This window comes from Muscardinus avellanarius (assembly GCF_963383645.1).
Source record: "Muscardinus avellanarius genome assembly, chromosome: 2".
Taxonomy (NCBI): Eukaryota; Metazoa; Chordata; class Mammalia; order Rodentia; family Gliridae; genus Muscardinus; species Muscardinus avellanarius.
The window spans coordinates 142,397,251-142,424,169 of NC_137787.1; the positions used below are offsets into that span (position 1 = coordinate 142,397,251).

The 26,919-nt window shown below is 38.3% G+C and overlaps 1 protein-coding gene across 2 annotated transcripts in view; it reads right to left on the minus strand.

Moving 5' to 3' along the window:
* The window catches only part of RB1 (RB transcriptional corepressor 1), a gene marked incomplete at both ends in the record, with an annotated part of 156,910 nt that overhangs the window by 85,947 nt on the left and 44,044 nt on the right, over window positions 1-26,919 (minus strand). For both annotated transcript variants that reach the window (XM_080689898.1, XM_080689897.1), the window contains 8 exons: window positions 4,752-4,948; window positions 7,745-7,821; window positions 7,906-7,937; window positions 8,232-8,288; window positions 9,484-9,600; window positions 22,363-22,450; window positions 25,979-26,056; window positions 26,235-26,344. In XM_080689898.1, coding sequence (XP_080546024.1) covers window positions 4,752-4,948; window positions 7,745-7,821; window positions 7,906-7,937; window positions 8,232-8,288; window positions 9,484-9,600; window positions 22,363-22,450; window positions 25,979-26,056; window positions 26,235-26,344 — 756 coding nt within the window. The remainder of the gene's footprint in view (window positions 1-4,751; window positions 4,949-7,744; window positions 7,822-7,905; window positions 7,938-8,231; window positions 8,289-9,483; window positions 9,601-22,362; window positions 22,451-25,978; window positions 26,057-26,234; window positions 26,345-26,919) is intronic.

The following is a 26,919-nucleotide window of genomic DNA, read 5'->3' on the forward strand; positions in this document are numbered from 1 at the left end:
TCTGGTATGCAACTTTATACACACTTTTAACATTAATTTTTTTTTAAACTGAATATCCAAGAGTGGAGATTTAATAAAATACTTTTTTAACTGGTTCACAAAGGAAATTCTTAACTGAAACTGACACTTTTTTTTTTTTAAGTGAGAGTGTGTAGTACTGAATACAATGATTACTAGCTGGTTTAGCACCAGTGACTTAGTTCATGCATAGGTCAAAAGTTTTATATTATCAATTTAAATGTCAATAGACTAAAAAAATAAATAACATCTTAACAGTAATATAAAAAACATTTGAGAAAAAGGGAGACAAAGCATCTAAAAAGAGCCTTTGGTGCATCAAGCAGTTGGCTTAAAGCTCCTACTAAAAAGATGCACTTTATTCCTCTGATCTTCTTAGTTGGGTAGGTAATTTTAGAATAATATCCTTGTTATCCTGTTATATTGTGCAGATTCTGGATTCTGTTATTTTTCTCAAGTGAGCATTTTTTGTTGTTTATCTTAACAGGCCATTATCTTTGCTGAACTTGAACTGTATATACCATTTATTGGGCATGGCAACTCCAATCTCTGTTCAGACATTTGTCTTTTATTAAGCAGCTCTGAGTCTGTTACACACAGGAATGATTCATGCTTCAGTCAGAGATGTAGGTCCACTGGTTTGGGGGCACCCTTTCTCTTGCAAAAATATCCCACTTTCTTCAATAGCCAAGTTTTCTCCAGCTTCAGTTTCTGGTTTCCCTATCAGTAAGCCTGCAGTTTTTCTACTGGCACCATCTCCCCACACTACTGTCATTCCCCACACTCACTGCACTTAGCCCCAGACTAAAAGGCCCCTTCTACAGGCTCATAGCTCCCCTCATCCCTTTCTCAACTAGAGTTTGTCCTTCCTATCCAGTAATTTCAAGCTGTTCTTCTTTGTACTCTACAGGATATATTCTGTTTTTTGCTTTTTTTTTTTTTTTTTTTTTTTGGTAGAAAGTCATATGGTAGGGTCTTCTTCCATCAACACTGGTTGATCCTCACAGACAAATCAGCATAGGGTCTGTTTACTCTGGCTGCTGAGTAAGAAATAGTTCCAAGGTAGCAGATGGTAGATCAATAAGAAAAGTGCACAATAAAAAAAAGGCCAGGAAAGAGAGAACATTTAAAGAATAAATGAGCTCAGGAAATTAAAGCAAGAATTAACAAGTGGGATGGTATCAAAAGTTTCGTCTCATCAAAGGAAACCATCAAGAACCAAAGAGGAAGCCCACAGAATGGGAAAAGATCTTTACCAGCCACCACTCTGATAGGGGGCTAATATCCAGAATATACAAAGAGCTCAAAAGACTACAATAGCAAAACAAACAACCCAATCAAGAAATGGGCAAATGAACTGAATAGACACTTTACAAAAGAAGAGATACAAAGGGCCAATAGATACATGAAAAGATGTTCTACATCACTGGCCATCAGAGAGATGCAAATCAAAACTACACTGAGATTCCATCTAACCCCAATCAGAGTGGCAAACATAAAGAAATCAAATAACAACAAATGCTGGCGAGGATGTGGGGAAAGAGGAACTCTTTTACACTGTTGGTAGGAGTGCAAACTAGTTCAGCCACTATAGAGATTTGTGTGGAGATTCCTTAGAAAACTGGGAATAGATCCACCATATGATCCAGCTCTACCACTCCTGGGTATTGTTCCAAAGGGGTTGAAATCAGAGAACTACAGCAACATATGCATACCTATGTTCGTAGCAGCACAATTTGTAATAGCCAAAATATGGAACCAACCCAGGTCCCCATCGACAGGTGAATGGATTGCAAAATTATGGGAAATACACACAATGGAATTCTATTCAGCTATAAAGAAGAACAAAATCATGTCATTTGCAAGAAGATGGAAAGTCCTGGAGATCATTATGTTAAGTGAGATCAGCCAAGCACAGAAAGAGAAGGAATATATGTTTCCTCCAATATGCCCAAACTAGGAAGCATAGGGGATACCAGAGGGACTCCAGATAATGGAAAGGAAATCTCAACAAAGTTTGATTGAAAAGATAGAAGAGGAGGAAGCCTGAACTTGACTAATGAGGGTCCACATCCGAATATGTGTAAAAGTATGAATATGGCATGGTTACCCTGGACAATCATGGGGGGGGGGAGGACCCCAAGTACAGTTTAAATGTATACCATTTATTTTCAATAAAAATATGTATTAAAATAAATAAATAAATATGTAAAAAATAAAGAATAAATTACTTGATGTACCTTGGCTTTTAAAGATTTACTGAAAAAAATCCAGTAAATTTTAGAAACCACCAAATTAAAATACTGAAATCTCATTCTTCATCTGCTAGCATTATGGTCTTAACAAATTTAATAGGCTTAAATACTTAATACTCAGATATAATGTATTATAAATTATTCCTAATCTCTCAAATTTCCAGAAAATGGGATTTTACGGGGTTTTTCAACAGATTATTCCAGCATCTGTACAGTTACATATTGCTTGCTAGTCTCTGTGGGATATAAAGAAAGATAGGCATGCTCTTTATCATTTCTAAAGACTGTCAATCAAATAAGCTGAATCCATTTCGGTACAGGATACAATAATGTTCTTTCTTGAATTATTGGAGAAAGGGCAGAGGGCTTGAATCAGTGGTAGAGAGCTTGCAAGGTCCTTATTTCAATCCCTGGCGCACATGAATACACACACCAAAAAAAAAAATATTGCAAGAAAAGTCCATAATATCTCACTTGGTGTTTATCTCAGTCAATAACACTGTAAGAATATGTTCCCAAGAATTTACAGTGTTAACAAGAACTTTTTATAGTGATAAAGAATCGGAAGACTATGAAGGCTTGCTATGGGTCTTGATATAGGTGTTGGTAATATGAGTGTATTCAATTTGTGAAGAATTCATCCAACTGTCATTTAAAAAATATATATTTCTGTATATATTCTATATTTCAATTTTAAAAAAAACTATGAAAGCTCAACTATCTGCCATGTCCCTCCTTTATAATGCCAATTATTCTCACAAAAATAACCACAGTATCCTATTTGTGTGTCATAACTTATCTTAAAAAAGTTATCCACTCTCTAATTTTGTTATAATTTTTAAAGTAATATGAAATTCAAATATTAACAATATGACAATAGAAGTCCTCTATTGTTTCATTTCTTAGAGATATTATTCTTAGAAATTAAATTCAGAGGCTTATGACTTACACAATATTCTATCACAAATAAATTATACTCTTTCCAAACATTGAGCATGCCATTTTTTCTTCAAAAATTCTCAAAATTAAAGGATAGTGTTTATAACCTTGAATGCCAGTAAATAAGTTAAACAGGCTTGAGAACAAGCAATGTTTTAAATAGTAAATTTCTATTACTTCATCTATAATTTTCAGAGCCTTTACCTTTTTTGTCTGTCTTTGCACTGTTTACCCAAACAGGAGATGTTGAATAAAAATGTGCTGAGAAAAATAAAATTAATTATCTAAAATAAAAAAGAACAGCCCCTTTCGGATGATATAGTAATGTTCTGATTTCAGTTTCTGGAGAAGACACATATGCCTCTACAAAGTACTTTTTAAAATTTTTATTTATTTATTTATTTGTGTTTGCTACTTTTAATTGCCCAGATTCCAAAAGTTTTTTTTTCTATCTACTCCTTTTCTTATCAAATGGAAGCTTGCCCTATAAGTAGTTGCCAAATTCTATAAAAGCAATTGCCATTTTTCTACACTTCCCTATCTACTATCTATATGACAATACAAGAAAATACTAAGCAATGGGTTATCTCTTAGCCACTTGATATTTAACACATCTAAAAATCAAAACTAAGGTTACATGTACAGATTAGGATTCTACTATAACTGAAGTGTTTTTTAAATTATCTTCTCTGCAAATTGGTATATATTAAAACGAGATACACAGGTTGAGTATCTCTTATCTCAAATGCTTGTGACCAGAAATGTTTAAGAGTTTTTCCAATTTTGGAATATTTACATAGATTTGACTGGTTGAACATTCCTTATCCAAAAGTCCAAAATCTAAAATGATCCAATACTTAAACTTTTTTTAACATTATATTGGGACATGCAACAGTTTCAAAAGAAACTAACCATTAATCTACAAATCTGATGATTCACAAAGTATTATTCAACTATGTAGATTTGAAGGACATAATAAAACTTTGAATAAGCATTTTACAACACTACAAAGGAAATATCACCTTTATTAAAACAAAGCCTTATCAATAGCTTATATGCTATAAATGAACCCCTAGAGAATACAATTTGTGGTGCTACAATTCCTTAAACAATACTTATAATTGAATAATAGTGTAAACTTTTGTTCTATCTTTAATAATGTGACAAAATGAATTCCACTAAATTCAACAGAAAATGTACTTTTTATAGTCTCAAAATTTTAATTTTGTCGAAATTTAAGAGCAGAAATTTGTATTGTCAATAACAACGTGTACTTTAAGTTACCAAAGTATTTTGAAGATTTGTATTTTACATAAAGTGCCAATGTTTTAGAAAAAACATTCCCAAGTAAATCACTGTGTCAGATGCTATGGAGACCTCAAATAAAACTCCATTCTAAAATTCCACTTAATTCTTGGGCTATCTATTAACAACATTAAAATGCTATTTTAAGGTCGATGTTAAGAAATATGTCTCACTAACAGATCATTTATTATCCATATGCATATGAATATCTTTAATTTTTAGCTAGCTACTTACTGAGAGCCATGCAAGGGATTCCATGATTCGATGTTCACATCGTTCTAAATGTTTTATCATTTCTCTTGTCAAGTTGGCTTCTGCTTTGATAAAACTTTCAATCACTTTGTAAAAATCAAAGGCTTTTAAATTAAGTACATTCAGAATCCATGGGAAGGACAAATCTGTTCCAGAATCAAGATTCTGAGATGTACTTCCTAAAAATAAAAGAAAAAAATGTATAGATATGAAATGTTAAGACTTAAACTAAGTAATTTTATTTGGAAGGTTTTATCAAAGAATTCAACAATTTTTATTTAGGGTAGAATTTTTTTATTCTGGAGTCCATAGCCTCTTAAAAAATAGGCTTTCAAAATTTTGAGTGCATATGCATATATATTTTTCTCAGAGAAGGGACTCAAAGCTTATACCAAAATTTTCAAGGTTTAAATACCCTAAATTTCTATCATGGACAGGCTTAATAGTCTAGCAACAGTTCATTAGCATACTATTTCAATTCTCTCAGTAATTCTTGGTGAAAAGAGGGAAAGATGCTGGACATGGTGGTGCACGCTGGACATGGTAGTGCACACTTGTAATCCCAGCATTTGGGAGGCTGAGACAGGATGATTAGCAGACAGCCTCAGCTACTACTTTAGTGAAGCCCTTTGCAACTAAGTGAGATCCTGTTTAGAAATAAAGAATAATTCCATTGTGTGTATTTCCCATAATTTTGCAATTCATTCATCTGTTGATGGAGATCTACATTGGTTCTATATTTTGGCTATTGTAAATTGTGCTATGAACATGGGTATATATACGCTACTGTAGTTCTCTGATTTCAACCCCTTTGGAAAGATACCCAGGAGTGGCATGGCTGGATCATATGGTGAATTCATTCCCAGTTTTCTAAGGAATCTCCACACTAATCTCCATAGCAGCTGAACTAGTTTGCACTCCTACCAACAGTGTAAAAAAATTCCTGTTTCCCCACATCCTCGCCAGCATTTGTTATTTGACTTCTTTATGCATGCCACTCTGATTGGAGTTAGATGGAATCTCAGTGTAGTTTTGATTTGCATCTCCCTGATGGCTAATGATGTTAAACATTTTTTCATGTATCTATTGGCCATTTGTATCTCTTCTTTTGTGAAGTGTCTGTTCAATTCAGTTGCCCATTTCTTGATTGAGTTATTTGTTTTGCTAGTATAGTCTTTTGAGCTCTTTGTGGATATTAGCCCTCTATCAGAGTGGTAGCTGGTAAAGATCTTCTCCCATTCTATAGGCTTTCTCTTTAGATTCTACTCAGCAACAAAGAAGAACAAAATCATGTCATTCACAAGAAGATGGAAAGACCTGGAGAACATTATGTTAAGTGAGATCAGTCAAACACAGAAAGAGAAGAGACATATGTTTTCTCTAATATGCTCAAGCTAGGGAGTATTAGAAATACTAGAGGGACTCCATATAATGAAGGGGAAACCTCAGCAAAGCCAAAAAGGAACGGGAGGGGAGGAAGAGGACTGAAGTTAATCAACGAAAAAGCTACATTTGAATACGTGTATACATGTAAATATAACATTGTTAACCTCAGTATTGGGAGAAAGGGAAAAGGGGAAGTGGGGGTGGCAGGGTTGGGGGGAGGGATGGCACCAAGTACAGTGTCAATATATGCCACTGTCAACATGTTCCACATTACGATGTGAGACTATAGTGCACCAATAAAATAAAGTTTAAAAATTAAGAATAAAAAATAGGGCTGGGGGTATACCTCAGAGGTAGAATGTCCTTGGGTTCCATCCCCAGTACCACACACAAAAAAAAAGGAAAAGATGCTTTAAGATTTTACGAATTTCATTAGATAGAAAATGGTACCTCTTATAATTGTGAATTTTTGTGTTATTAGTGAGGATTCTGTTTTCCATATCTGCTTACTATTTAAGTTCCACCTTCATTAGTTGTGTATTTGTACCCTTATATAAATGTTCTACTTTTGTTTCTATAAGAAAAACTGTTTTAACATTTATAACACTATTACGTGGTATATACTTAAAATTACATTTAAAAATGACTGTTTTGGGCCTTTGTCCTGTTTATAAGCAAGTTACTAAATTTTCATAATTGGCTTAAAAGCAATTGCCAAATAAAACATTCAAGCTGTTAGATCCCAGTGCCAACCTTTGGTCTCATGACCTCAGAAGTTATAAAGGTGCTTTCATACTAGTAATGACTACTTTTTTTTTTTTTATGGTACTAGAGACTGAACACAGGGGCATTCTACCTCTGAGCTTCCCTTCCAGCCCAATTAAAAAATTTTTTGTTTTTGTTTTGGGAGGGGGGTTGGGGATGAAACCCAAGGGCATTTGACCTCTTGAGCTACACCCCCTGCCCTTTTTTTTATTCTTTATTTTGAAACAGGGTCTCACTAAGTTGCAGAGGGCCTCACTAAGTAGCTGAGGCTGTCCGCGAACCAAACCACGATCCTCCGGTCTCAGCCTCCCAAATGCTGGGATTACAAGCGTGCACCACCATGCCCGGCCCAATTAATTTTTTTAAAATTTTTATTTCAAAACAGGGTCTTGTTAGGTTGATGAGTCTATTTGTTGAGGCTGTCCTTGAACCTGTTGGCTGGGATCCTTCCACCTTAGCCTCTCAAGTACTAGGATTACAAACATGTGCCACCACGCCCAGCTCCTGGCTGCTCTTTAAAACATTTTTGGAGGTTTTTCCAATCTTACAAGTTTTTCAAGAAATTTCAATAGCTATCTTTTCTGGAATCAGTAGTTTTAGAATAGGAGCCTAATTGAAACCATCCCCAAGATGATATGAAATAATTTAGAAAAGCCACTTAAAAATAGCTTTTAACAACCAAATACATTCTTCAGTATATAATGATCTAAAATGTCTTTATTTTCCTTAACACCCTCTCCCCCCAAAAAAACAGACACACACAGAACACTCTTTAAGTATTTTTTACTTTAACTAAAATGTTTCTTTACTAAATTTTAACTTACTGCTATATGTAGCCATTACAACTTCAAGAGCACACGCCAATAAAGACATATGAAAAATGTTGTCATTCAGAAGTTTGCTAAAAAAAAAAAAAGAATGATTTCAAAATATTTACTTTTATTAAAAGAAAAAAATGTTTCACTAAAATTTTTTAAAAACTTACCTAAAATTTTGAATGGATAATCGTTCTTCTTCCTAAAACAGAAAAGAAATGTTTTAAACTTTAACTGAAATCTTATTTGTGTTAGCAGTGAACTTTTTAGTATTTTATCTTTTTTTTATGTGGTACTGGGGATGGTAACCTCCAAGAGATACCCCCAGGCCTATTTTTAAATTTTTTATTTTTGAAACAGGTTCTCACTGAGTTGCAAAGGGCCTTGCTAAGTAGCTAAGGCTATCTGCAAACCGCCTCCAGTCTCAGCCTCCAGAATGCTGGGATTGCAAGCATGCACCACCATGCTTGGCTTGTATTATATCTTTTTAACTTACTGATTTAAGCATGGATTCCATCACTCGGTAATATAATCGGACTCCAAGTTTGTATCGCTACAAATTAAAAAAAAAAGATCTCACTATTTTAGAAAATCACAATTACTCATTTTTTAAAGAAGTATTTTCTTGAAAGAGGCTTGACCCTTCTTAAAAATATGACTAATAACAAATCACAAAAGCAAGCATGTCTGAAACTCAAAACTTAAGTATAAAGTGATAGTTCACATTCCCCATAAACTATCAAAAGGTTAGGTCCATTAATTTTCCTTCATCTCATTTTAATTTATATCATTTACATTAAGAATAAACAAGTACCCAATGCTATTTGGAGCACTTTACATTCCCATTTCTTGTAACAACATTTGCTTTTAAAATGACTGTGTAGGATCAAGAAAATTAAAGTTCTGTTCATAGAACTTAGTAAAACTGGCACAAACAAAAATCAGACAAAACTGAACTTAGAAGCAAAATGCTTTAACTGAACAAGTAGTTCCTTTCAACTGAAAGAGTAAACAAAGTTTTAGTTATATGTATGTACACACATGCACACACACACACTCCTCCATTCCAAATTAAGACCACAAACATCATATACAACCAAAACAAAATTTTTAAGTATAGCTACTTAAAATATTGGTGGCATAAAAATATAACCTCACTTTAGTTGAATAAATGTGTACTGTGAATGACAATTTTCAAATTTATCTTTATGTAATTATCCTCACTTAATGCCACACAAAAAAGCAGACCAAATATAGAACCTGAATCTCAGAAGAAGTTAAACATGTTTAATATCATACAGCTCATAAACAGTAAACCAGATATAAAGCCAGGCTGTAATTTCAGTCTATATTCTTACCTAATATATTGGTTTTAGATTATCTGAAAGAATATCACCAAGAAATGGTATGTATAGTATAATCCCATTCACATATGCATAAATATTTGTACATATAGAAGGCAAAGTACATATATAAAAATGTAAAAATATCAGAGATTTGAATTTTTTCTTACTTGTATTTTCTAAATTTTCTACAATGGCATGTGTACTTTTGCTTTTTATAATGAGATGGAAAGCATTTTCCTATACAGATTCCCATAAACAGCAGCATACACTAGCAGTTGAAATAATCTACAAGTATTTTATACTATTGGACAAATACTATTACAGTACTTATACAATCTGAACAGATTCTCATTTTAAATTGATTTCTATATAGGGGGACTGATAAAAATGTACCCACGTTACCTGTGATCCAATTTCAACACATCCCTGTCCCACAGCTTTAGCAAATTTCTCTTTAAAGATGTGTCCAATATCCTTCACTCTTTTCAGAATATTTTCTCTTGGATTTACTGTGCAGTTCTTTGAGAAATACAAACAGAAATCAACATTGAGGATGCTATTTAATCAGAATTGAAATTATCTGTTGCATAACAAATGACTGAGCTTCTGACTGCTTATAAAAATATTGAAATATTTCCACAATAACTAGGTAAACACAACTACAGGAAAAAGCAGACAAAAGAATTTATGATGTTAGTGCCCTAAAAATATTTGAGCACAACTGAAAAAACCCTACTACCTAAACTTTGTTTCTGGTTGATGACTCTTCTATCCATCATAAAATGTCTTCAATTAAGAACTATGATAGAGTGTAAGTCATCCCCCCAAAAAATCCAATAAAAAAGTAAAACTTAAGATTTCAGCTTGATATAATTTACTAATTTAAAGCTGTATATTTTAAGAGAGTTAAAATTAGTCAAGTTATCAATGCATGTATCCTTTGGAGTAGGGTTATTATCAACTTTAATAATTGAAACAAACTGCAGGATGGTATATTAAAAGTACAGCTGGGCATGGTGGTGCACACTTATAATGTAAGCACTTGGGAGGCTGAGACAGGTAGACTGTAGTTCATGGACAGCCTCAACTACTTAGGGAGGCCCTTTGCAACGCAGTGAGACCCTGTTTCAAAATAAAGAATAAAAGAAAAGTAGGGCTGGGGATGTAGCTCAGAGGTAGAATGCCCCTGGGTTCCACCCCCAATACTGCAAAATAAATAAATAAATAAACAAACAAACAAACAAACAAATAAATGTGGTACAATGTATTGTAATTGTTTATAATTCATATTATGTTATACTAAAAATAGATCACAAATATAATTCTTATATGCTATACTCAAAGGTTTTGTTTTTAAAATCTTTTTAGATCAAATACATTCAAAATATTATAAACTAAAAATAAACATTATAAAATGAAGATTAGGACTTCTGGGAAGATGGCAAGCAAGAAATGCAGCGTTTACGAGTCTTGCTAAAACTCGATCTATGTTGCCACAAAATCAGTGCTTTTCATAGCCAGAAAACACCATCAGCAGAGAAATAAAAAATGTAAACACAAGGGACAGAGAAAAAAAAAGACTAGAAGAACAACCAGAGACCAGAAATCAAGCCCCCAATGCAGCAGAAGAGCCGCGTCGGTGCCATCTTTCCTCACAGCACCAGGCTCCAGAGAGGAAAGGTAAACAAAGAGCTGAATTGAGCAGCTGCAGATCATTCGGGTGTAATTCAGCAGTTCTTCCAGCACAAAGAACATCTAAAACTCCCAGTGGCCAAGCTCATCACGCCTTCCAGGGACTCAGAACAGAGCTCAAAACCAGAAAAGAAATACACCAGCCTCACGGCCGAGGGAGTGGCAGCAGCGCCATATTGCCAGCAGCACCAGCCTCATGCCCGAGTGCATGAAAGCAGCGCCAAATTGCCAGCAGTGACAGCAAGCTCACTGCACCCCACCACAGCTCCAGATCTGCGCGCACAATAACCGTGAGTGAAATTGCATCCCCTAAAGGAGAAATCTCTGTACTGCACTCCCAGGGACATGCTTAGCTTTGATAATCTCCTTGAGTTGGATATTTTGCAGTCCAACCCAGTGAAGGAGTAAGAGTGGCAGAGACACCACACCCTAGTCACAGCCCCCCGTGGGAAAACGCCCAGCCCGGCACCCCCACGGTCTCGCGCAGCCTCGATTAACTTCCTGGGTATGAGACTTTGCGATACAACCCAGTAAAGGAGTAGTGGCGGCTAAAATTACCACAGACTCGAGATACAGAGCACCTTAAGTGAAGTTGTAGTGACCCAGGGAAGGCACAAAATCCTGAAATCATGGGAAAGAGGAACAACAATAGAGCAATGAATGCCCACAACTCCATATTATCAGGACCTGATAACACAGAAATTCAGAGATCACCAGAAGATCAATTCAGGAATATAACTGTAGAAAAAAATACAGGATCTTTGAAAAGAATTTAGAGAGTCTAAAAGACATAAAGGATGCAATCACTGAGGTAAAGGCCTCAATTCAAAGTATGAACAATCGATTAGACCACATGGAGAATAGAATCTCACTCCTAGAAGAGGATCATTCCAAAAATGAATGCATAATTTCTAACTTAGAAAAAAAAATCAGAAAGCAGGAATCTGACATTGAAGAAATATGGGCCCATTTTGAGAGAGCTAACCTAAGAATAATCAGAATAGAGGAGGGAAAAGAAGGTGAAACCAAGGGGGTCAATAATATCTTCAAAGAAATAATAGAAGAAAATTTTCCAAACACAGAGCAAGAGGTCAATACACAGGTCCAAGAAACTTATAGAACTCCATTTAGACAGGATCAGAGAAGAGGTTCCCCACGCCACAATATTGTCAAAATGACCAATGTGGAAGCCAAGCAGAGAATCTTAAAGGCAACAAAAACAAAAGGCCAAGTGACATTCAGAGGCAAACCAATTAGAATCACTCCAGACTTCCCAAACCAAGTCAGGAGAGCCAGAAGGGCTTGGAGTAACATATTTCAAACTCTGAAAGAAAACAACTACCAGCCAAAAATTTCCTACCCAGCAAAACTATCTATCAAATTAGATGGGGAAATAAAAAGCTTCCATGACAAACAGAAACTGAAGGAATTGATGTCTTCAAAACCAGCGCTAGAGAAAATACTCAAAGAGATTAACTACAAAGAAATAGGTAATACACACCAGAACCAAAGAAACAAGATTTTCCATCCAGCAGACAACTAAGCAAAGAAGAATATATTCATGTGTTTATAGGTTAAAATCTTTGGAGGTTCATTAGTTATTTCAGTCTTTTACCTATTTCTAAATTGTATTTCTAAATTGTATTGTTTGCCTTTATTGTTGCTAATTTTTAGGATCTATATTTAGAATATTAATATGCCTTCAGATATAGCATTTGGAAATATTTTATCCCATTCTATCAGTAACTTTTAACTCTGTTTACATTGTCTTTGGATGTACAGTATTTTTTTATTTTTTAGGAAGTTTGTTTATTATTTTGTTGCCTGTGCCTCTGAAATCATATCCAAGAAATCACTGCCAATTTCAATGTTGTGAAGTATTATGACCCAGGTTTTCTTCTAAAAGTTTTAGTCTTAAGATTTACATTTATGGGGGACCCTGGGCCCCGGGCCAAACTGTGCGTAGCACGCCAGGCCCCTGGAGAAACCGGGCCCAGTAAGACGCTGGGTTCTGGGCAGGGGTTGCATGCGGGGCACGCCAGATGGGGCCCGGGTCGCGGGACTCTGGGCTCCGGGCCGAACTGCGAGCAGCACGCCAGACCCCTGGAGAAACTGGGCCCAGTAAGACGCTGGGTTCTGGGCGGGGGTCGCGCGCGGCGCACACCAGCCAGGGCCCGGGTCGTGGGACTCTGGGCCCCGGGCCGAACTTCGCGTAGCACGCCAGACCCCTGGAGAAACCGGGCCCAGGACAGAAAAAGATAAAGAAAAATATCGGAGAGGAGGTAAGAAAGCCGTTATGGATGCCAGGACACTGGAGATGCAGACAAAACTTATCTAAATGCACTGGAACTTATGGAAAAATTCACTGTGAAAGAGGACTGCTATTTCTGTATATTGTTAAGAATCTCAGACATCACACGTAAGGAGAGAGTTTAGCGGAGACCAAGGAGAAATGTGGTGTTGAAAGAGTTCTCCGCGATGGTGGTGGAGACTTGTATTCAGGAGAAGCAGAAACCGAATCCTACCAACTTTATTTTTTTGGAGAAATTACACCAAACGTCGAATGCTACCATCACGCATGCTTAGGAACACTGGACAACATTCAGAGTGGAAAAAGAGCCTGGGAAGGATTTGAAACGGTGGAGGCAGTGGCAATGCCAGTGGCCAATACTCAGGGGAGGCAGAGATCTGATACATTACACCTGGAACCTTTGAAATAATAACCACAGAGACAGTGATCGGAACCTGCTGAGGGGTTAGGCGGGCGCCGGGGCCAGTGGCTGACATCGGAGCTTGCTGTGAGGCAAGGCCACTACTGAGGCCTCTGTGGCCGCGATTGGAACCTGCCGAGGGGTTAGACCGATGCTGGGGCCAGCGAGGCCGGGATTGGAGCCTGCCATGAGGCAAGGCTTGTGCTGGGGCCTCCGAGGTCGGGTCCGGAAACTGCTGAGGGGTTAGGCCGGTGCTGGGGCCAGCGAGGCCAGCATCGGAGCCTGCCGTGAGGCAAGGCCGGTTCTGGGGCCTCTGAGGCCGGGATAAGAGCTTGCCAAGGGTTAGGCCGGTGCTGGGGCCAGCGAGGCCGGCATCGGAGCCTGCCGTGAGGCAAGGCCGGTTCGGGGGCCTCTGAGGCTGGGATAAGAGCCTGCCGAGGGGTTAGGCCGGTGCTGAGGCCAGCGAGGCCGGCATCGGAGCCTGCCGTGAGGCAAGGCCGGTACTGGGGCCTCCTAGGCCGGGATCGGAGCCTGCCTTGAGGCAAGGCCGGTACTGGGGCCTCCGAGGCCAGGATAAGAGCCTGCATAAGGGTTAGGCCGGTGCTGGGGCCAGCGAGGCTGGCATCGGAGCCTGCTGTGAGGCAAGGCCGGTGCTGGGGCCTCCGAGGACAGGACCGGAGCCTGCTGAGGGGTTAGGCCGGTGCTGGGGCCAGCGAGGCTGGCATCAGAGCCTGCGATGAGGCAAGGCCGGTACTGGGGCCTCCAAGGTCAGGATAAGAGCCTGCCGAGGGGTTAGGCCAGTGCTGGGGCCAGTGAGGCCGGCATCGGAGCCTGCCATGAGGCAAGGCCGGTACTGGGGCTTCCGAGGCCGGGATAAGAGCTTGCCAAGGGTTAGGCCGGTGCTGGGGCCAGCGAGGCCGGCATCGGAGCCTGCCGTGAGGCAAGGCCAGTGCTGGGGCCTCTGAGGCCAGGATAAGAGCCTGCCAAGGGGTTAGGCCGGTGCTGGGGCCAGCGAGGCTGGCATCGGAGCCTGCCGTGAGGCAAGGCCGGTCCTGGGGCCTCCTAGGCCGGGATCGGAGCCTGCCTGAGGCAAGACCGGTACTGGGGCCTCCGAGGCCAGGATAAGAGCCTGCCGAAGGGTTAGGCCGGTGCTGGGGCCAGTGAGGCCGGAATTGAAGCCTGCCATGAGGCATGACCAGTGCTGGGGCCTCCAAGGCCGGGATCGGAGCCTGCCAAGGGGTTAGGCCGGTGCTGAGGCCAGCGAGGCCGGCATCGGAGCCTGCCATGATGCAGGGCCAATACTGGGGCCTCCGCGGTCAGGATAAGAGCCTGCCGAGGGGTTAGGCCGGTGCTGGGGCCAGCGAGGCCGGCATCGCAGCCTGCCGTGAGGCATGGCTGGTGCTGGGGCCTCCGAGGCCAGGATAAGAGCCTGCCGAGGGGTTAGGCCAGTGCTGGGGATAGCAAGGCCGGCATCGGAGCCTGCCGTGAGGCAAGGCTGGTGCTGGGGCCTCCGAGGCCAGGATTGGAGCCTGCCTTGAGGCAAGGCCGGTACTGGGGCATCCGAGGCTGGGATAAGAGCCTCCCGAGGGGTTAGGCCGGTGCTGGGGCCAGCAAGGCCAGCATCGGAGCCTGCCATAAGGCAAGGCTGGTGCTGGGGCCTCCAAGGCCAGGATAAGAGCCTGCCGAGGGGTTAGGCTGGTGCTGGGGCCAGCGAGGCCGGCATCGGAGCCTGCCTTGAGGCAAGGCCGGTACTGGGGCATCCGAGGCCGGGATAAGAGCCTGTCGAGGGGTTAGGCCGGTGCTGGGGCCAGCGAGGCCGGCATCAGAGCCTGCCATGAGGCATGGCCGGTGCTGGGGCCTCCGAGGCCAGGATAACAACCTGCCGAGGGGTTAAGCCAGTGCTGGGGCCAGCGAGGCCGGCATCGGAGCCTGCCGTGAGGCGAGGCCAGCATTGGAGCCTGCCGTGAGACATGGCCAGTGCTGGGGCCTCCTAGGCCGGGAACGAAACCTGCCGAGGGGTTAGGCCGGTGCTGGGGCCAACGAGGCAGGCATTGGAGCCTGCCGTGAGGCTAGGCCGGTGCTGGGGCCTCCGAGGCCGGGATTGGAATCCTGCCAAGGGGTTAGGCCGGTGCAGGGGCCAATGGCCAGCATTGGAGCCTGGCGTGAGGCAAGTTCACTCCTGCGGCCTTCAAGGCCGGGACCAAAGCCAGCTTAGGGGTTAGACCGGTGCAGGGGCAAGTGAGACCAGAACTGGGGCCTCCCTGAGGCAAGGCCGCTGCTTGAGCCAGCGAGGTCTGGATCAGTCCACTGAGTAGCCAGGCCACTACTGGGACCATCAAGAGTGGGATCGGTACTTGCAACGCAGCATGCACAGAGAAATATCGCAGAAAATATAAATCAGACGCTTCTCTTAATCAGCAATAACTAGGAGGAAAAGGGCAACAGAAAGAGGTTGAGCTATAGAAAGGGCCCTATAGTGAAGCAACTAATGTGACCAATCAGAGGGTATGTAATACTGGAGGACGGAGCCTCTTTAAAACGTAGGAGGTACATAAACAAATGTATCAAAGTAAATCACCAAAGAAGCGTGGGATGGAGGGAGGGGGAGGGAATGGGATGGGGGCTGGAGGAGGGCTAATTGGATAATGTGTGCTTGTATATCCTCTCAAGTCTTGTACTCCAATGTGATTGATATATGACTACAATGCACCAATTTAAAAAATAAATTAATAAAAAAATAAATAAAACTCTTAATTAAACTAATGAATTTAAAACAAAAAAAAGATTTACATTTATGTCTTTTATCTATTTTGAGCTAAGATTTGTATATGGTGTTAGGTAAGGGTCCAATTTTATTCTTTTTCATGTAATTACTATTTTTAAACAATATTTAGTGAAAAGATTATTATTTCCTTCACCAAATGTTCTTGGAAACTTTGTCAAAAATAACTTGACCATATATGGAAGAATTTATTTCTAGGCTTTTTAGTTTACTCCACTGGTTTATATATCTGCCTTTATAGCAGTGCTACACTGTTTCAATTATTGTAGCTCTATAAGGTTTGAAATCAGAAAATGTACATCTTCTAGCTTTGTTCTTTTTCGAGATTGTTTTGGGTATTTAGAGTTCATATATCACGTTAGGATAGATTTTTTTCTGAAAAAAAATGTATGATACTTTTACCTTAAAAAAAAAAGAAAAGAAATATCCTCTGATAAGAAAGAAAGCAAAAAGAAATACTGAAATGTTATCTCTAAGTGATCAAAAGTTTGATATCAGACAAATGAATCTGTTATGTAAGATCATCATTGTTAATTTTGGATAAATTGCTATAATATTAGATGTCAACCACTAAGCCAAGCATAGGAAGGAGGGTTGGGGAGGGAATGGTATGGGGATTGGGTAAGGGCTAACTGGGCGATGTGTGCATGTATGTCTACACAAGTTTTAATCCCACTATGATGTATGAATACAGTGCACCAATAAAAATTTTTTAAAAAATGAAGATTATAATTTTCTTTATAATACATACATTGCCATTCAAAATTTCTTATTCTAAGCTGTTTGTGGTAGTGCATGCTTGTGATCCCAGTACTTGGGAGGCTGAGACAGGAGAATCCAGGTTCATGGCCAGCCTCAGCTACTTAGGCCATTTGCAACTCAGTGAGACCCTGTTTCAAAATAAAGAATAAAAAAATCGGGCTGGGGTCCAATCCCCAGCACCACAAAAAAATTCATATTCTAGAATATCAATAATTCTCTATTCCTGCCAAAATGTCCACATTTTGGATATTTTTGGACATTGTTGGACATTATTGGACATTTTGGACATTGTTGCCAAAATGTCCACAGCTTCTAAGATTTTATACATAGAAAAGATGGCATAATTTTAAAAACAAAGAAATCTGCACTAATAAAGAAGTAAAATCAAGGAAAAATGTAATGATCTTTAAAACATGCTCATTGAGGCAAACACATCATCCATATAGAACTGAATAAAACTATCTAGATACAAACCATATATATGTGTGTGTGTATATATACATATATATGTGGTCTTATTAAAAATTAAGTTTTAAATTGAGCTCCAGATAATGTCTGAGCCAGAATCTTCTAAGCTTAAGTAATTCAAAATAAAATGCTCCTACATATACCAAATATTAGATAAAGTATTTTAAATGGTATTTGAGAAGATATTATCATTCTTTTAACTATCCCCTGCTAAAAGTTCCAGGTAACTGGGCAGATATGTTTTGGCAAATATTCTTGTGCTGTAGATGCTCAAGCAAAGAAACTTTATATAAGATAGACAAACAAAATCAGTTGTGTACCAACACAATTATGAATATGATGGCAGAAATTACTTTGCTAACTCCTGGACAGAACTCAGCAAAAGAGTACAAAAGAATATTAGAAGTCACCCAAAAGAATACAACAGAATATTACAAAGCCACAGGCAGGTTATAATAGTAATAAGGACTATAGAAAGTAATTACAAGAGACTTCCGGGAAGATGGCGACCGAGAAAAGCGGGGCTTAAGAGCCCCGCTAACAACAAATCTCCATTACCACAAAATCAGCGCCTTTCATAGCCAGAAAACACCATCACCAGTGAAACAAAAAATCACCAGGCTCCAGAGAGAAAGTGGACTGAGAACAGAGCCACAGAGGAGATACACCGGCCTCGCACCCGAGGACGCGGCAGATGCGGCAGCAGCACCATACTGCCGGAGGCACCGGTGAATTCACGGGACGGCTACAGCAAGCCGAGGTGAGCCACTGCGAAACAGCTAGGCGGGATTTCTCCGCGCAGAGAGCATCTAAAGCTCCCAGTGGCCGAGCTCAGCACACGCTGCAGGGATTCAGAGTAGAAATCAAAATCAAGAAGAAAAACGCCAGCCCCATAGCCGAGGGCGTAGCAGCGGCGCCATATTGCCACCGGCGGCAGCAGCAGCGAATTCAGCGAGGCCAGTACAGCTACATCTGCGTACTCAAAAACAGTGAGTCAAATTGCGGGACACAGAAGAGAAATCCCAGTACTGTACTCCCTGGGACTTGACCCAGTGGGGGAGGGGTGGTGGCAGAGATATCACACCATAGGAGAACGTGCAACCTGGCACCCCCCACAGTCTAAAGCAGCCTCTATCGACTCTCTGGGTCGGAGACTCTGTGATAAAACCCAGTAAAGGAGTAGTGGGGTCTGAGATACTACTGACTCGAGATCCAGAACACCTTAAGTAAAGTCATAGTGACCCAAGGGAAGAACCCAGAGAAGGCACAAACTTTCAAAATCATGGGAAAGAGGAATAATACTGGAGCAATTAATGCCCACAACCCCACAACATCAGAACCCGATAAAACAGAAAATCAGAGATTTCTACAAGATCAAATCAGGAAAATAACTGTAGAAATAATAGAGGTGCTTTGAAAAGAACTCAGAGAGAGCCAAAAAGAGATAAAGGATGCAATTAATGAAGTAAAGGCCTCAATTCAAAGCACAAACAACCGATTAGAACACATGGAGAACAGAATCTCGCTCTTAGAAGATGAGCAATCCAAAAATGAACTCATAGTTTCTAATCTAGAAAAAAATATCTGACAGCAGGAATCTGATATTGAAGAAATATGGGCCCATTTTAAGAGAGCTAACCTAAGAATAATTGGAATAGAGGAGGGAAAAGAAAGTGAAACCAAAGGGATCAACAATCTCTTCAAAGAAGTAATAGCAGAAAATTTTCCAAACATAGAGCAAGAGGTTGATACAAAGGTCCAGGAAACTTATAGAACTCCCTTTAGACAGGATCGGAAAAGAGGATCCCCACGCCACATAATTGTCAAAATGACCAATGTGGAAGCCAAGCAGAGAATCTTAAAGGCAACAAAAACAAAGGGCCAAGTGACATTCAGAGGCAAACCAATTAGAATCACTCCAGACTTCCCAAACCAAGTCAGGAGAGCCAGAAGGGCTTGGAGTAACATATTCCAAACTCTGAAAGAAAACAACTTCCAGCCAAAAATTTCCTACCCAGCAAAACTTTCTATCAAATTAGATGGAAAAATAAGAAGCTTCCATGACAAACAGAAACTGAAGGAATTGATGTCTTCAAAACCAGCACTAGAGAAAATACTCAAAGAGATTAACTACAAAGAAGAAATAGGTAACACACATCAGAACCAGAGAAACAAGAGTTTCCATCCAACAGACAATTAAGATTGGTTATCTGTGGAGATTCATTATTTATGTTAGTCTTTTACCTATCTCTAAATGGTATTGTTTGCCTTTATTGTTGTTAATTTTTAGGATTTCTAGTTGGAATATTAATATACCTTCAGATATAGCAATTGGAAATATTTTATCCCATTCTATTAGTAACTGTTAACTCTGTTTACATTGTCTTTGGATATACAATTTTTTTATTTTTTTATTTTTTAGGGAGTCTGTATACTCCTCTGTTGCCTGTGCCATTGAAATCATAACCAAGAAATCACTGCCAATTTCAATGTTGTGAGGTTTTATGACCCAGATTTTCTCCTAAAAGTTTATAGTCTTAAGATTTATATTTAGGTCTATTATCTATTTTGAGTTAATATTTGTATATGGGATTAGGTAAGGGTCCAATTTTATTCTTTTCCATGTAATTATTATTTTTTTTACAATATTTAGTTAAAAGATTATCATTTCCACCACCAAATGTTCGTGGAAACCTTGTCAAAAATAACTTGACAATATAGGGAAGAATTTAGCTCTAGGCTTTTATTTAACTCCAATGGTTTATATATCTGCCTTTAGAATAGTACTACACTGTTTGAATTATTGTAGCTTTATATGGTTTGAAATCAGAAAATATATATCTTCTAGCTTTGTTCTTTTTCAAGATCGTTTTGGGTACCTAGACTCCATATTCCATATTAGGATAGATTTTTTTCTGAAAAATAAATACATAAATATATGATAGTTTCACCTAAAAAATAGAAAAAAAAATATTCTCTGGTAAGAAAGAAAGCAAAAAGAAATATTGAAATGTTATCTTTAAGACATTAAAAGCTTGGTATCAGACAAATGAAACTGTTATGTGAGATTATCATTTTTAATTTTATATAAATTGCCATAATACTAGATGTCAACTACTAAGCCAAGCATGGGAGGGAGGGATAGGGAGAGAACGGGGTGGGGATTGGGTGTGGGCTGACTGGGAAAAGTGTGCATGTATGTCTACAAAAGTATGTATCCTACTATGATGTATAAATACAGTGCACCAATTAAAAAAAAAGAAAAAAAAAGCAAGTAATTACAAGAATAACCCAAATTTTAGTAACTCTTGCCTCAAACACAATTTCCATCAAAGAACATCTCAGTGTGTCCTAATCCTCAAATGAGTCTAAATAAGCAATAAAGGAGCAAGCCAGTAATATAGATGCTCATTTTCATTCTCTTTTTCTCTTCCTCTTTTGAAGTGGAGGCACTAGGGGCTTTCAAATATCAAACTCGGATTCTATCAGGAACTTTGAAGTGCAATGTACACAGAGGTAACAAGAATTTTAAATGAAAATGAGTTAAATATAGGATAAAAAAAAATGTAGGGCTATGGTGTTAAGTCCTACCTAACACCACCTTCAAGAAGACTCTAAAAGAACAACATTAGACAGAAGATTTTTGTTTGTTTGTTTGCAGCACTGGGGATGGAACCCAGGGGCATTCTACCTCCAAGTGACACCCCTAGCTCTATTTTTTTATTTTTTATTTTGAAACAGGGTCTCACTGAGTTCCAAAGGCTGTCCATGAACCACAATCCTGTCTCAGCCTTCCAAATTCTACAGTTAAAAGCATGCACCACCACTCCCGGCTAGAAAACCTCTTAATTAGACATCATGTGAGCTAATAAATAGGCAAGTAATAACTTCAAAATAGTAAAAGAGTACCTTAAACTTCCAAGAGAAAGTACATGTTAACCTAGAATTGATAATATGGTTAAATCATCTCACAAAAAAATAAGAAAAAAGGCATATATGGACAAAAATTTTAAAAAAAGTAAAGTCTTATACTTTCAATTCTAATCAACCTCACAAAAGGAATTATTAAAGAATGTATTTGATGAAGAAAGAAAATAATCTCAGAAGTGAGGTCTAATTTATAAGAATAAATGATGAGCAAATTAAATAGTAAATCTAAGAAAATCTAAATGTAACATTATCTAAATAAAATGATATTACTAATAATATCTAATTTGGGGGTTAAAAAACCAAGAAATAAGAAAACAGGTAACTACATGTTGAATGGATAAGTTTTTAAAACTACACAATAAATGGAAGATAAGTGTTTTAAAAAATACTTAGTTTTAGCCAGGCATGGTGGCGCACGCTTGTAATCCCCACCCTTGGGAGGCTGAGACAGGGAGAACTGCGCAGGTTTGAAGCCAGCCTCAGCTGGCTTAAGAGACCCTGTTTCCAAATAAAATATAAACATAGGTCTGGGCCGGGTATGGCGGCGCACGCTTGTAATCCCTGCGCTTGGGAGGCGGAGACAGGAGCATTGCTCAGGTTCAAAGCCAGCCTCGCTGACTTAAGAGACCCTATTTCCAAAGAAAAATTCAAAAAATAAGTGTCTGGGAGTGTAGCCCAGAGGTAGAAGGGTTTCCAGGGACCCCAGTACCACCAAATAAATAAATAAAGAAAGAAAGAAAGAAAGAGAGAAAGAAAGAAAGAAAGAAAGAAAGAAAGAAAGAAAGAAAGAAAGAAGAAAAGTAAGTCTGGGAGTGTAGCCCGGAGGTAGGAGGCCCCTGGGTTCCATACCCAGTACCACCAAAAAAAAAAAACTTAGTTTTTAACTTCTAATTTTTTCTCAATAAATTGCAAAACTTTTCTTCTTATATGGCTTACATTGAAATAGGAAATCAGATTCTCTGATGGTTGATCACTTGCTGAATTTAAAATCATCATTAACTGTTGGATAGTATTCATAACAGTCCTAGAGGGGAGAAAAAGAAAGAGGTGTTAAGCAATGAAGAAAAAGAAAAAATGAAATGTATATATCAAGTTAAACGTATCTTCTGATACGGTAGTTCTCCCGTTTACCTGGGTTTTTGTTTTTTGCAGTAGGAGTTACTGAACCCAGACACACACACACACACACACACACACACACACACACACACACACACACTATATAAGTACTCTACTACTAAGCTACATCCCCAGCCTTCCCATTTATCTTTAGGAAGTTTCTCTAAATAAAACCATATATAAAAATGCATTCTACTTAAATCTTATTAAATGCTCTTAACAATTTTAGAATTATAAAACTTATATTATTAATTAAACTAAGCACCAATAAAATATTGATTGGTCAAATTAATGACTTTATTTTTAGGAGAAAATATATGGCATCAAGTATTATATCAAATTGAGGGAAAAGGCACCAAAATTGTATTCTTTCAATTAACATTATTATAATTAAACATTTTCCAAAAAAAAGACAGGTTAACAGTAACCCAAGAGTCAAATGATCCTCTTTTATAAAGATTTTCAAAAAGAAAGTACATAAAAGTCCTGGGTAATTTTAAGTCTTAACTGTTAAAGAATAAAATTAGGTCAGTCTCTTAAGATCTCTTTAATTCTATAATTTAACATGCACAAACATGTGCATGTACGTGTGTGTGATGTATAATATAGATGTTCCACTTTTGAAGTAGCGATATATTTGAGACATTAATCACAAAGAACTGCAGAATGTTTAGGACTGAAAGGGTACATAAATATTATTTAGTAAAACATGTTTACTGTTCTCAGCCAAGCCTCTCTAAACTGGTATCTATACTTTACCTTTTAAACATATTGCCAAGTAGCTTCTATGTCCATGAATCTATTTAAGCCACAATTACTAAAGCTACAAATGACCAACTACTAAAACCAAAAGACCTTTCTCATTTGTTCTGACAATTGACTCCCTTAAAGCATTTGACACTTAAACACTTGCTTTTCCTGAAACTTGAGCCCTGCCTTGGCTTTCTTGGCTTCCCCACTAGGCTTCCAAACCACCCACCCTCTCATTTTCTAGAATCTCATTTCTATCCAGTCCTTAAATGCTATCATTCTTTAGAGATTAGCCTTTGCTGCTCATTTTTGCCATTATACACCCTCACTTCAGGCAATGACATCTATTTTCTATAGTTTTAACTCCTCTTGACGATTCCCAAATCTGAAAAAAACTTTTTAATCTATTGCATACTAGACATCATACTTATAAATGCCTCAAGAATGTTCTAAGTGTGAATCCATCAAATATTTATCAAGTCTGTTCCTGCTCCTTCATTCTCACCACTATCCTACTGGTTCAGATCTTTGCTGTCTCTCAACTAAACTACTGCAAAAGACGTCCATAGGTTTTCACTCTGTCTGTGGTTGTAAGGCCTAAACAAGTATACTCTGAAAATGTTCCTCAAGTATTTTAATATGCACTCTGGTTATTAAGCAACACTGAAACCACTGACGGGGTATTTCTTACCTTTTTCTGTCCCCCTCAGTCCAACCTCTCACAACTACTAGCATGCAAATTTGTAAACTGAAGTCTGACTTTATCTTTACCCCTGCTTATTGCCCGTTAATAAATAGCACAGGCTACTCATACACAGGCCAAGGTAGGTACTTGTGAGCATGGCATAGAAGACCTTTATGCCTCATACCCATTACCCATTCTCCACTGCTGCCATCTCATCCTCTCATGTCACAGTCAATCAATAGAGATCTGCTAATAATTCCCAAGAAACATTATGTTGTATCACACTCCCATGCCTTTGCACATGCTACTCCCACTCACTGAAATGGTTGTCACTGAAATCGGATGCTTTCAACATTCAGTTCAGACATATTTTACAAAGTCTTTTCTGTGTTATTTCATTAACTTGTCCATAAGACTATTACAATACTTATTTCAAATGTGTTTATGTCAGAACAGTAATCTGAACTATATTACTGATTGCCTACAATGTACCAAGTATCATGCCAGGACTTAATTATTATAAGGTAAACCAAGAATCATGGCCCATGTGATACAAAGCTTAAAGGCTATAATGGGTGTCAGTTAAAAACCAGCAAACACACATTTGAGTTTATAAACTGTGATATGGGCTACAAAGGAACAGGACAGAATGCTGTGGTAAAGAGCAAGGAAAATGCTTCAAAAAGAAATTTACCTTTGAAAATAACAGTATTTGTGGCTTAACATTAGGAAGAAAGCAGTTGGCAAGCCATTGAAAAAAGAGAACCTTCTGCCAGGCGTGGTGGCGCAGGCTTGTAATCCCCGCGCTTGGGAGGCAGAGACAGGAGGATCGCGCAGGTTCGAAGCCAGCCGCGGGCGCTGGCTTAAGAGACCCTGTTTCCAAATAAAAATGTAAAATAGGTCTGGGAGCGTAGCCCGGAGGTAGAAGGGCTTCCAGGAACCCCAGTACCACCAAAAAAAAAAAAAAAAAGAAAAAGAAAAGAAAAGAAAAAAGAAAAGAAAAAGAAAAAGGAAAGAAAAAAGAGAACTTTCAAGTAAGAGAGAATCAAGTATAAATATCTCAGTATAAAATAGTTCAGAAAATCCAATAAAGGGAAAGAAGACCAATATGTGGCCAACACAGGTCAAGCAAGAAAATAAGATGCGGATGGAAAGGCAACAGAAGCCAGTTCAATATAAGCTCTTGTAGGCATTAAGGAATTTGAATTGTACTCCAATTGCAAATGGAAGCAATAAGAATGTTTTAACAGCAGGGTGAACCTACATAATCTGATTTACATTTCTAGAATATTCTTCTGAGTCTGTAGAGAATAGATTTGATGGAGAAAAGAGGATCAGTGATTGGAGCAGGAATAGGCTATTGAAAAGAATCCAAGGAAAAAGAAAGATGTCTTGGACAAGTGTGGTGAGAGTAGAAATGGAGAAAAGTAGATGGACCCAAGAAATATTTTAGAAGTACTTTCAAGAAGACTTAGATTTAGATATAACAGATTTATGTAGAAAGAGTAAGGGAAGTGACATTAAAAATAGAGCCGGGCTTGGTGGCACACGCTTGTAATCCCAGCATTTGGGAAGCTGAGACAGGAGGATCAAGGTTCTCAGAAAGCCTCAGCTACTTAATAAGGCCCTTTGCAACTCTGTGAGACCCTGTTTCAAAATAAAGAATAAAAAATAACTTGGAGGTAGAATGCCTGTGGGTTCAATCCCAAGTACTGCAAAAAAAAAAAAAAGGAGATTAAAAATTTTTCTAATCCCTCAATCTTACATGCAGACCAAATGGTGATATATTTTCTTGTGATGAAACACAGGCATATTTTAGGTTCTGTTCCTTGAAGATGAACTAGGTTTAATAACTGAACCCTAAACAACTAGTAAAATACTTGAGACATAAAAAACACTCAATATATAAAATATGAATGAAACAAATTAACAAACCCAAAGCACTATATTATACTGAATAAACAATTATAATAAAAATTAAAGTGGGAAAATTCATACCTTACAGGAGTATGTGGAGGAATTACATTCACCTCTTCATCAGGGTTATTTTTCTGTGGTGTTCTCTGTGTTTCAAAGCTAAATGATAGGCAAAGTCACTCATACTGAAAATTTATAATTTGTACTTGATGAGTCAAAAAAGCAGTAAAATTTATTATATAATGATATTTAAAGACCACTAAGTTAAAAATTAATTTATCTATATTATATCAATCCATAGAAATCATATTAATAAATAATATAGTATGTGCAATACCTCTCTATAGGATCATTCTGAAGAGTTTTATCATGATCCAAAAACAATCTTGCATCTAGATCTTTGTTTTTAAGATAAACTTCTTCATATCGTTTAGAGAGAATTTCAACCTCAAAAGAAAAAATAAATTATTCCTTTGTTATTACTCTCAACATTTAGAAGATTTTATTAAAGATTTTTTATGCAATATACATTTAATTTTGCAATATATAGAGTTGATAAACTATATAATTAAGGCCTGTCTAAAAGTGAAGTAGAGAAAATTACAACTAATGTTTCAAATTCTATTTTAAGTCTCCTTTATGCATGCATATATAAAATATCTTCGGAATGGGGTTCAAGTCTAAACACAAATACATTTATGTTTCTTATACATATTGTAGGCATATCCTGAAAATAATTTTATTTTTTTAATTTTTTTTAATTTTTTTTAATTTTTTTTTTTTTGGTGGTACTGGGGTTCCCGGAAGCCCTTCTACCTCCGGGCTACACTCCCAGACCCATTTTATATTTTTAATTGGAAACAGGGTCTCTTAAGCCAGAGAGGCTAGGCTGGCTTTGAACCTGCGTGATCCTCCTGTCTACGTCTCCCAAGTGCAGGGATTACAAGCGTGCACCACCACGCCCGGCTTGAAAATAATTTTAGATTATATATATGTGTGTATATATGTATATATATACATAT